This window comes from Temnothorax nylanderi, unplaced genomic scaffold, assembly GCF_030848795.1.
Source record: "Temnothorax nylanderi isolate EJ_2023f unplaced genomic scaffold, tnyl_v1.0 TNYL_tig0144_pilon, whole genome shotgun sequence".
Classification (NCBI taxonomy): Eukaryota; Metazoa; Arthropoda; class Insecta; order Hymenoptera; family Formicidae; genus Temnothorax; species Temnothorax nylanderi.
In genome coordinates, this window is record NW_027249206.1 from 453,815 (window position 1) to 466,721 (window position 12,907).

At 35.6% G+C, this 12,907-nt stretch overlaps 1 protein-coding gene and 1 pseudogene across 3 annotated transcripts in view; both read left to right on the plus strand.

The window, feature by feature from the left end:
- Lace (serine palmitoyltransferase long chain base subunit) overlaps positions 1-8,592 on the plus strand; it is a 59,489-nt gene extending 50,897 nt beyond the window's left edge. For all 3 annotated transcript variants that reach the window (XM_071714666.1, XM_071714664.1, XM_071714665.1), the window contains one exon: positions 58-8,592. In XM_071714666.1, coding sequence (XP_071570767.1) covers positions 58-162 — 105 coding nt within the window. In that variant the 3' untranslated portion in view covers positions 163-8,592. The remainder of the gene's footprint in view (positions 1-57) is intronic.
- Positions 2,200-8,592, plus strand: LOC139777328 (uncharacterized; annotated as a pseudogene).
- Positions 8,593-12,907: the final 4,315 nt, after the last annotated feature.

Sequence of the window (12,907 nt, forward strand, 5' to 3'; positions counted from 1 at the left end):
AATAGCTGGTAAACTAAAAGACTTGATATTTTAATCGCAATTTTATTTATATCTCAGGTATTGTCGCATATTGAGGAGATTGCGGACATGTTAGGATTAAGATACTCGAGGAAACCTCGCACTCCTACGAAAATAGAATATTCCGACAGCGAAGCGGAATGACCTACCTCGTAGAGTAATGAATCGTTAGATAATATGTTTCTATGACGGGTCAAGATAGCTGAAAATTTTAAATATCGCCATAGCTCCAAATATAGTTCATCGCATCGCACAATACATTAAGTGAAAACTACATATATTATGATTATTACAACAATAAGCTAATCCTTACGTAAATTTCTCATTAAAAATATACGAGTGTAACGATTTATACATGAAGTTAAGAAATAACTGGAGGACGTATAATATGGGCAGGCTAAACCAGATAAATGCAAGGAAAGAAGGGGGATGAGATTAAAGTACATTACATCGTATATATGACTAAGACGCGAAATTTTTTGTTATAGTTTTTTTTAACGTCGATTTTATGCCAAGAGAAGTGCTATTTACAAGCATTTTACAGAAATAGTATTTCGTTGTATTTTACGTAGGTTACAACTATAAACCTCAGAAATATGTCGCGCTTTGTTTGAAAAGATAATCACGAAATGACATTAGCCAATTAGATCTGTTGCTATTTGTCACTGTTCTTTCCATTTGCCTTTTATTCGAAATAAGGAATTACACTGCCTCCAGATATCTTCTTGCTTTTCACGATCCGTACATATTGAACGAACAAACGAATTTGATCAATATCAAATGTCAATGAGTTATAATTGTACATACTGTTAATTTTATTTACTCATTCTCACAGTATTCACGCATAGTTGAAGAAATATTCTATAATTAAAGTACATTAAAAACATTGCAAATACTAACTAAAGTTACTAAATTTTTATGACTGGCCATCTCTCTGGAATTGTCATCATTGTAGAATAATTTAAGTTAACATTTGTTTTGTTTATTTCACACTTTATTGGAATAATTGATAAAGATTATGTATCAGAAAATCTAAATGTAGAGATAATCCAATATAATGCATTATGTACTTCTTTTTTTATTATCATTCATAATTTTATACATATATATATTTATAATATAGCGTAATATGATGATTATGTAATATTATGTATATTATGTATATTATATAATATACTTTTATATATTATATAATTAATTTTTACTTATATATTAATATTATACATATTTATTTATGTATATGTATAAAATCATGAATATATATATTCATATCTTTTATATCATTGGAAAATGGGAAATATGCTTTACTTCCAGCCATTAAACAAATGTTTTATGCATATATACAAAAAACTGTTTTTATGCACATTCCTTGTAATCTAGTACTGGGATCGATTTCGTAATCAGTTTGTAGCAATCATTTCAGTTTCAAAAAATAGATTTTTGTAGATGGACGTAAATGCACATTTATAATTAATATACAGGGTTAGGCAAAAGTATGGAAACCCCTAAATTTTACGAAATATTATGCGTTTCGAGAAATATGTTTCAGACAAAAGTGGATGGTTTCAAGTAACGCATTACATAGCAATATTAGTATGACCTTGAAGAGTGTTGTCAAGGTTACGTAAAGATCACCTTGAAATTTTTAAATAAAAACCCTAATTTTTTATTACATATTCTTGTAGCTTACCTCGAAAGCTTTTCAAAACACTATAATACTCCTCTTGATTATTACTTTTGGGTAATGCTGATGCTGGAGATAGTGACTTCCAAGCTCCATAACTTGAAAAGTATTCTTTTATTAAGTACTTTTTAAGTTATGGAGCTTGGAAGTCACTATCTCCAGCATCAGCATTACCCAAAAGTAATAATCAAGAAGAGTTAGACCGAGGTGGCCAATCGTCTCCTCCCTCATTTTGGTTTTTTCTTTTTATCCTATGGGGTGAGGGGGAGGGAGAGGGCGATTGGGTCATTGGAGGACCCTTCCTAAGAGGGTCCAATAAAGGGATTGGAGCCTCCAATGACCCAATTGCACTCCCCCTCTCCCACAGTGTCATTTTCTCGCGCATAATCACACGGGTAGGGTGATAGCGTTCAGAACAGAGCGCTCTGCTTCTGTCGAGGACTTTTGTCTTTTTAATTCGCAAATTAATAAATTAAAAATTAAACGTTTGGCTAAAAATGGCTAACAAATTATCGGAGCGTGAAAGAATCACTATCCTAATGATGCGCGGATGGGGTGATGATGAACGATCGTTTACTGATGTCGTTCGATTGTTTAATGACACGTATCCGAATCGTCAAATTAATAAGTCCACTGTTTTGAAAACAATACGACGTTTTCAAGAAACTGATGGCGTAAAAAGTCGCGTTAGGTCAAGCAGGCCATCGTCTGCAACTAACAATGAGAAACAACAAGAAAATCCCCGTACGTCTCTTAATAAAGCAGCCCAAGCTCACGATATTGCTCCCAGGTCTGTACACAGAATTTTGAAAAAAAAAAAAATTAATTACATCCGTACAAATTGCAATACGTTCAAAAATTGCAAGACGGAGATGATGAGCGTCGTATACGCTTCTGTGTAAGAATGATGGAATAGATGACTGGTCCAACTTCCCTTATCAAATTGTTCTTACAGACGAGGCAACGTGACGTTCACGTTGACGGGAGAGGTTAATAATCAAAATTTTCGTTTCTGATCAGATAAAAATCCGAATTGGGTGCGGAAAACTCACACGCAATACCCACAAAAAGTAAATGTATGGTGTGGTATGATAGATGGTTATTTGATAGGGCCGTTCTTTTTTTTCGAAGAAAACCTTAATGCTTAGAGGTACGAGAGATTACTTGTAGATGAAGTAATTCCAGCCATACGAAATGTTTTTCCAAATAACTTCAAAGAAATATGGTTTCAGCATGATAGAGCTTCTCATTTTGGTGCAGGACCACGTCGAATTTTAAATGAAGTTTTCCTACGAAGGTGGATAGGAAGAAGGAACCGAGGTGAAGGAGAAGAGCATTGGCCACCTCGGTCACCAGATCTAACTCATCTTGATTATTACCTTTGGGGCTACCTGAAGAGTGAGGTTTACAAAACAAAACCTGAAAACATCCAAGAATTGAGGCAGCAAATAAGAGATGAAGCGGCCTTGTTACCAGCTGAATCGGATCGTAGAACCATGTCTGCATTCTATCAAAGATTGGCATACTGTCAGAAAGTCAATGGGAGCCACTTTCAGAATTTACTCTAAAACACCAAAAAAATACACCAGAAAAAGAGAAATAGCAGAAATGTTTTACATTATAAAGTTCCATGACACCATGCATAACACACGCACACACGCACACACACGCACACACGCACGCGCAGAAATGTAAATCCGACCGTGCAACCTCTACGCGGTATACCTTGTTGCTGATGCCGACGATACTGTGACTTCCAAGCTCCATAACATGAAAAGTACTTAATAAAAGAATACTTTATTATAGTGTTTTGAAAAGCTTTCGAGGTAAGCTACAAGAGTAATAAAAAATTAGGGTTTTTATTTAAAAATTTCAAGGTGATCTTTACGTAACCTTGACAACACTCTTCAAGGTCATACTGATATTGTTATGTAATGCGTTACTTGAAACCATACAACTTTTGTCTGAAACATTTTCCTCGAAAATGCATAGTTTTCGTAAAATTTAGGGGTTTCCATATTTTTGCCTAACTCTGTATAATATTTTCCTTCGGATGGAATCAAGTGAGAATTTAAATCGAGCAACGTAACATTAATCGTGTTGAATTGGGTGTAAATAAAATTATGAGCTCTGAGAACTGATTATTAATGTAAATTTCAACATTTGTTAGAATTGGTTTCCTAATCTTACTTCAATAAAAATTATACACACATATATGATACATATCAACAAGATTTCTATCTTTAAGTACCTAAATGTCTGACGTTTATCTTTGACACAGCTTTTTAAAATTTTGATATTGGACATGGGTTTTTTTATAATAAGATAAGTTAAAAATTTTCTTTGGTATACTGACTTTAAACAAGAGATAATACATAACAATGATGACACAGACAACGGAACAATAAAAAATATTTCAAATTTATTACTCCGTTAAATATTCAATGACTGTTGTTGGAATTCCATTTTCATTTCATTAAGCATACTGCCATTTTTGTAATATAATGATCTCATAATATTTATCAAAATATATGTGACTGATAAATCAAATTGTCACGATATTAGAATATAGCATAAAAGAGAATTTCAATTACTTTTTAATCTCGCTGTCATATTTATAAAGTAAAAAATACACAAAATGTATCATAAATATGAAAAATACGATCTTTGCCGTGTAATATATTCGTATTGATTACGATACAATGTAAAATATCGCAAATTTATTGTTCCTTATTACTAGGGCTTATACTATACATGCATACTTGAACGAATCATGTGGCCAAATTGTTCTAACAGATCGAAACGAAACACTCGAGCTGTCAAAAATACGAACAATTCAAACACTTTTAACGGAAATAACTGAACTACTTGCTCGCGATTTACAGTAGGTAAAGTACAAATATTCAAAGTTGAGACATCAAAGAAAATCCAAGCAAATAAGAATAATCAATTTTTGCCTGGTTTTTAAATATATCGTCTTATTTTATGTTGCTATTCTACCTAATTCCGAATCGAATTGTTCAAGTGTATATTCAGACTTGAATAATCTGAACAATTTAAGATTCGAGTTTTATAATTCGAATTACTTGAATTGCTCAATCATCAGAAAATTCTGAGCGTTACTTGTTACTATACGAAATAATTCGAACAAATAAAAAGGCACATTTGTTTATTAATACCTGTAAATTTTATTAAAATTTAGCATTTTATATTTATGTAGAAACACTAGGTATATATTTTTTTATGGTAATTAAAATTTTGGTACAATAGCACCAACTGAATATACAAATGGGCTGTTTAGGTATATCTTGTTAATCATTTGTAATTATGTTACACACTGACACCGCACGCATTTGATGTTGTTTTCTTATGTGAGCGATAGATCATTTTTATATGAGCATTTGTGCTTTGCTTATCACAAACGAAAGGTGTACTATTACGTCACTCGTTCGCAATATCTAATCTACGAGAAGATATCGCTACGTCATCAGTTGCGAAAATTAATCGCGTTGATACTGCAATGTGCAAACCTCTGTATAATATTTAAGTGCTTATATATACACACCAAACATATATTTGCATTTTGGAAAAGAAAAATTAAATAGACTTAATTCTATGATTGCTCATTAATCATAAGCAAATTGTTAGTGTGTTTACTAACAGATTGGAGACATATTTAAACGGAAATTATAGCAAATGAGCGACAATTGTATCTAATCTACATTAAGCTTGCTGTTCTGAGCAGAATTTGCGGATATAATATGATACGGTATATCGAAATTGCAGAAATCAATTTACTAAAACGGTTTTGAACGCAGTTCAAAGGCAAATTGGAAGCAAATTCTGTTGAGTTTCTGCTAATCTACTCCCGTTATATTTTATTGGAAAATTGCTATATTTCTATCAGCGATATTGTATGTCTTGCATTAAATCTGTAGCCTTTTGGCTGAGACCATTTGTACTAAACATTTCCCAAAATCTCTTTAACATATTTAACTATCTAGGTTTCACACTTATAGTCTGTTACACAAGAGCTTATGGACGGTTATTTTTATTGCCTTCAAATTAAAATTTTTTAAAACAATTATTAGATTTTTGAATAATTATATTTTCATGATCGCTCGTAATATAAAATCATGAGTCAAGGTTGAAACTATTATTATCACAAAATACATTAAAAAGCGACAAGTATGGGCTAAGCCATATCATTCGAAATTGGAGCAATATGATAATTACTCGTTTGGGCATGGATTCCTAAATGAGAGGCTCAGAATAACGCTGCCAAGCAATAACAGATGTTGCAATAATAGAACTATATACAAAATTTTATATTTAAAGCAATAATATGATCGCTCACATGACTGTTACAGACTGTATATTATCGGACACTTGGATACTAATAGCTTAGAATACTATAAACTTTAAAAAGATCCAGTTAATACTTGCTTGCAAATATAGGGATAATGCATATAATATAGCATCTTTATGATTCGTAAAATTTATCAAGTTTTAATATTCTTACAATTTTAATTCTTTTACCTTTTAAGAGTTAGAAATAGTTTTGAAATATGTTATAATAAAACTAACTTTTTAAGACAAATGATATTTATTAAATTCTCTGGAGTCCCTTTATTGCCATTTTAGATTATAATGTTAGAAATGAAAAATCGTATAAATTTTTCTTACGTTATATATTGAGATGAATTTCGTTTGCATATAATTCATATAAAGTAAATTTATAGATGTGCCAAAGATTATTTTTAATTTACGAATTATTAAAAATTGTAAATCTTGATAAATTCATAAAGATTTTTTTCCAAATATTCTGAGAACGTAAGGTATGAATTTTACACGCGCACACGCGTGACGTATATTAGACAAAATTAGATAATTACTATATAATTAAATTTTATATATATATATACATAATATATAATTATATAATAAATTATATACAATAATATGTTAGATAATCACTAAATAATTAAATTAAAATAGTTTTTGTTATATTAAGTATATTTTATCATTCATACTATTACACGTGGTGGTATACGAAGGAACGAATTTATTTCGATATATGGTACAATAAGTAAAATTTATTTTTTTACTTCAAATATCATGATCCAATATAGTTGCAGTAAGGGATCTCGAGTCTTATATAATTATTCTGTAACGTTTCAATTATATTATTTTTATGTCTCCAACTAAAGTAATTTACATTCTATAAATATGTATTAAATATGTGCATTAAACTTTCGCTGAATGAGGCTATTTAATGATACAAAATGTATTACGTTGAACAAATTTCAATTTAATCTTGCGTTAAACAAGGGTATATAACAAGAAATTCTTGACAATCCAATAAATCCAAAATGCAATCAAGATGAACAATCTAGTTACGTTTAGCTGTGCATTTAATGCGAAACATGCTTCTATTCTAAGTGACTCTAGATGAGGATGTCAGACAAGTCATTGATCAACCGAAAAATGAAGGTAGATTGGATCAAACTGAAAAGAAAAGTCATGTACCATTTTGCAAAATTTGCAATAGTTATTAAGTGCTTTATTAAAACGTCTGAGCGAATGAGCGTATGAGAAGCAGTAGAACGGACTGGTAGGCATGTAAAATGTTTTAGTTAAATCTCTTAGCAGGATGAGCATCATCTGATTGTAAGAGGTGGAGTCACGCAGCGAGTAGCAAACAAATATGATACGTGAACGCGTGACACGACCGCGCACAAAAAAACTATGATTCACCTCTTTCTATCAGATGATACCTTGCTAAAAGATCTAATAACTAAATCATTTTACATGCTTATCAAGTCTGACCTATCGGTTATGATGCGTTTATTTGCTCAGATGGTTTAATTAATCACTCAATAACTATTGCGAATTTTGCAAATGGTACACGACTTTTCTTTTCAGTTTGACCCAATCTACTTTCCCCTTTGGATTGATCAGTAACTTTTCAGACACCCCATATATGGATCAGATTGTGCAAATATGTGTTACATTTAATACAAAGAAATTTTGAATCTTGTATAATGTAAATCTCTCATTCGATATAATCGCATTGAATTTAAATTGGGTAATTATGTATATCTAATCTTAAATATAATATGGTAATAATATTAACCCTTAAAGGTTACATCTTAAGTCTCAACCACTTGAAACTCTTCAAAAATTAATGTTTTTGGACAATTTAATATTAATTATTGGCAATTTTTCTAATTCTATTATATTCTTTAGTCTTTTCTATCCCTATTTAATATATAATTCTTTAAGATTTGGTTGATTAAATCCAGCTTTATACGCAATCGAAGGTCCATATGCGAGGTTTATATATGGACTATGTAGCCTTTAAGAGTTAAGCTTTGTTTTTTCTAGCCGCATCTTCTTACACTTTCCGTAGTTTTGTCGCAAAGCAACTATTTTAGACTATTTTTTACAAGGTGTAGACATTTATTATAATTATAATTATTATTATTACTATTTTAGATAATCCTTCACAATTTTTGCGTGATTTTTTATTGCAAATATGTACATGAAAGTGTAAGAAATATCGCATGTACAAATTAATCGCCATAAGTCATATCTACTTTTTAATTAGCACATATTTAAATTGTATCAGCATCGTGCTTTAAGCAAAATATCAGTAATATCACTTTGTAAAGTGAAAAGGGTGTTTTATATTAGGAGACTAAAAGAGATAGTTTTAAAGTTTAAAGGTCGTTAAAAGTGAATGAGAAATATCGATTAGAAAATTGTTGGGTCGCCCGTTTTCTCAACATTTCACGATTTGCAATGTATACATTCCTAATGATCGACAAGGCTATTTTTGTAATTAGCAGAGCAAACGCTTATAGCAAAATATATTATTATCATTACTACGAACGACTGTGATTTACTAAAACCTTTTCCTATATTTTACTAGATATGTGTGTACACGGTAGGGGAGATCGGGGCAAACTTGACACTAGGCTTTTTGCCAATTTAAATCTATCGTAGAAACTTGCTTTTCCTACTGTAAATGCGTCTTTATGTGCCGGTATTATCAACGGAATTTGGTGACATTCTGAGTTATGGTGTAATTTTTAGCGCGACATAATAGCGTTTTTGATGGTGAAAAGTAATTTTTCTGATCTCTCGAAAATTTCTACTCTTTCATTCGAGCTTTACTATACTCTTGCGAATCTACCGGTAAGTGATTTACCGGTATTTAGATTTTTGATGGGAAATTCGATGCTCTATACGAATCCGATAATACTTTTTGCATATTTTCAAAATTTTTATATTTTTGAAGTGACAAAAGTGAAAAACGACGTTCGGGGCAAAGTCGACACCACGCCGTTTTATCGGCTCCCAATAACAAACGATGCTTGTCATGCAGCTATATGGCCCATGACAAATGTGTGCGCACGTCTAATCGCGAATTTACTTGCGGATTCGCGACATGAGCCGTGGTAGCGAGCGGACGTCCTGTTTCTCTCTCCCGCGACTCCCCGTCATAGTATCCGTGCATAATCGTTGCCGGTTGGTCTTTCTCGCGCCGCGAGTGTTTCTTTTAGTCAGTGTGTTTGATATTTTCTGTCGGTTTTATCGGGATTTTCGAGAGTTATTCTTTCTTTTCCGGTTCGTTGTGATATCTCGGCAAAAACAACTTAGAATCGCGCACGCACACGGGGAGATGCAGACGGCTTCGGCCCTCCCGCATTCTCGATCCCGGTGAAACGTTGCTCCCTCAACAAAGGACATCGGCCTCTCTGAGTGAGTTTGATAATTTCGCTAATAATTTAGCCAGTCGCACAGCAATTTTGAGCCGCTTGCCCCGCGAGCCCCATCATTTCCCCTTTAGATCGATCTCGCTCTTCGTCGAGGGAACGAGGACCATAGCGACGGATCGGCTAGCGATTCGTCGGACAGTCTAGAAAATACCATGGGGGGAAAAAACAAAAATAGGAAGCATCATAATTCCGGGACGATCAAGGGGACGGGCGGGTCCCCGCCCCTTCCCCCTCGTCCCGGCAAAGATTCAACTGTTCCCTATATTCCGAACATGAACGTTCTCGAAAAAATTGACGGCGCGGTAGCCGCTTCCGCCGCCGTACGTGAGGGATCATATATCGCCGAAAACAACGATGTTAGCTCCTCGAAACCTAAAGATACGGTCAGCAATACAATAAAGTCATCCGCGATAGTCCCTATAGATTTTAGTAACGATGGCCCTCCCCAGGACTCGGATATGGGTTACGATCCTGCCGTCGAGACGAGAAGGGGGGTCAAGCGCGCATCCGAGAGCGATTTGGCTACTGCCGAGAAAGGAATGCCATCCCCTGCCTCTGTTTCTTCTAGTAAGAAACATCGCAGGGAGGCTAACGCTATTCGGCCACTGATTTTCCGCCTTATCTCGTTCATTTCCAGTACGCGGAATCCAACGTCACCCCTGATTCGCTTCTAATCTCCAAAATCATCAACGGATTCGACGAGAGCATTCAAGAATACGTACAATTGGAAATAACAAAGTTCGAGCCAAATTCGAAACGTACCAGGCGGCTAATCGCGTTATCGCCACCCTTCGCTTAAAAAAACATAACTTAATAGCTTTTATACCCTCGTTCAAAATCATGCGTATTGCTATTGTCAAGGGTATCCCATTGTGCCTCTCCGATAACGAAATCACGCAAGAAATTGAATCCTCTGTAAAAATTATCTCCATCCAACGTCTCAACCGTCGGGTTAAGAGAAATGGGGAGTCTGTGTTTGAACCATCCAAAACAATTCTAATTAAATTTGAAGGTCAAACTCTGCCTCTGGAGATTGCTATTTTTAAAACAAAACTAAAAGTTGAGCCCTACATCCCCAAATTCAAATATGCTTCTCCTGCTTTCGTTTTGGCCACATCAGCTCAAATTGTCGTAGCAAGGCAAAATGCGGCAAATGCACATCGGAATCACACGCTAACAAAGATGACTGTCCAAGAATTAACTTACCCCCGATATGTATAAATTGTAGGGCGATCACCTTCCCACAGCATCCCACCTGTCCCGTTTTTATTAAACAAAAAAAAATCGTCCAAATAGCGGCGAACAAAACATCCCCTATTTGGAAGCCCGCAACAAGGTTGAAAACTGCCAATCCTCAATCTACTCTCCCCCCCCCTACTTCAGTTCCTCGGACTCCTATCCTTCTCTCCCAGGTTCTACGAGCTCTTCAGACTCCCCAAAAAATACCCGATTCAACTTTAACGCAATGCCCTCGCTTAATAGTTCTCCCTCTTCGTCTCCGCAGTCGTACTCAGGTATCTTAAAAAACGGCTCCTCCCGCAGCCAAGGCAATTCTAATCCTTCTTTCACTCAACGCGGATATGCGAGAAATTCTTCTCAGGAAAACAATCAGAATATTAATCAACACAACCTCAAAGAGGCACACAATGACTGTCTATACTATCCACACGGCAGAGAACAGACCTTCAACTCTCAATCTCCTGTATTCAATTATGGCAACGTACCATCCAACGACAGAGGCAATAATTCTTTTCACAATCCTAATCCTCCCTTCTCTTTTGAGTCCCTACGTAGCCTTTTTAAAGTCATCATCGATTTTGTTCGCAATCTCCCAGAATTTTTCCCTGCAGTTCATGACTCCCAAATTTATAAAATGGTGCTTCAATTTGCACCATTATCCAAGGTGTCTACGGCCTTTAAATGCCTTCTAACACCTCCAGATTGGCTTCCTCCCCCAGTTTTAACATTATTTATTGGAACTGCAGGGCGGCCTCTCTCAGGAAACCCGACATCGAAAAAATGTCAGAATCCCATGACATAATTTTTCTAGCGGAAACCCTCCTAAACCCCTTACATTCCTTCTCCATTCCAGGTTTCAAAATAATTCGACAGGATCGCGACACAGGCCGCCAAGGTATAGCACTACTCATCCGCAACAGTATAAACTTCACTCCAATCAATTTAGATAACATCCTAAAACAGATGACTCTGTCGAGGCTATTGGTGTCAAATTTCGGTCAACAACACTAGTACAGCTCTCTTCGGAATTTACAGACACCCTATCGGGGTCTGCCCTCAGAGAACCTGGCAGAGATTTTTCAACCTGGCTAACTCCTTCCCTCAATCTCTCTTCTAGGAGATCTAACGCACATCATCCTTACTGGGGGGCTTCTTCTCCCAATTCGGCGGGACATGTTATCATGGACCTTCTGGATCGCTTCCCCTTTACGCTACTTAACCCAACACGCCTACAATTTATTCCTCCCCCAGGCATTACACCATCCCTTATAGACCTCGTCATCGCCTCTTGCAATCTTGTTCCTCTCCTTAATACCCAAGTGCTCAACGACACGCGTGGTAGTGATCACCGTCCAATTGGCACCACAGTAAATGCAAAAATTAAAACTAACTGCATCTTTTCCCACAAATACAAACTCACCAAAATACAACTTAGAGAGCTCGCTTCCTCTCTAGAGAGCAAAACGCAGGAGATTGAAACTCTCGTCCTTCGCGATGCAGATAACGAACCCTTAAAACAGTATGACTCCTTTATCGACTCTCTACAGAAGGTTGTTGACTCCATCTCCCTCCCTTCCAATACACCTAGAACCTGCAACCGCAATAGTATCCAGCAATCAAATAATTCCCACCAAAACCCTCCTCCAGCCCCTTGGTGGAATGCAGAATGCGAAGAGGCGGTTAAGGCAAGAAGCCGCGCGTGCAGAACTTATCGAAGAAATCCTACTGTGAACAACTTTCAGGTATATCGCAATCAAGTAACCACCACTCGCAAAACCTTAAGAACAGCTAAAAGAGAAGGATGGAAGAACTATTGCAACTCGCTCGATTTCATGACTCCTACGCATCGATCTGGAAAATGATCAAAAGATTCCGCAATCGCAACTAGCACCATCCGAAGACTCCTCAGCGATAAGTGAGGCGCTTGCTGATGAGACCATGGCAACATTACCCCCCCCTCCTGCACGTCAGACCGTCCTAACCAACTTAATAATTGCACAAATCCTAATGGTCCATTACAATGGCTTGATAACTCATTTGTATACAATGAATTTCACCATGCTCTCAACACATGCAAAAGCAATTCTAGTCCGGGTCTGGACTGCATTGATTACAAAATCCTTAAAGCCCTCCCGATCTCCCTCAAAAAACTTCTGCTCAGAATCATTAACACATCTTCGCT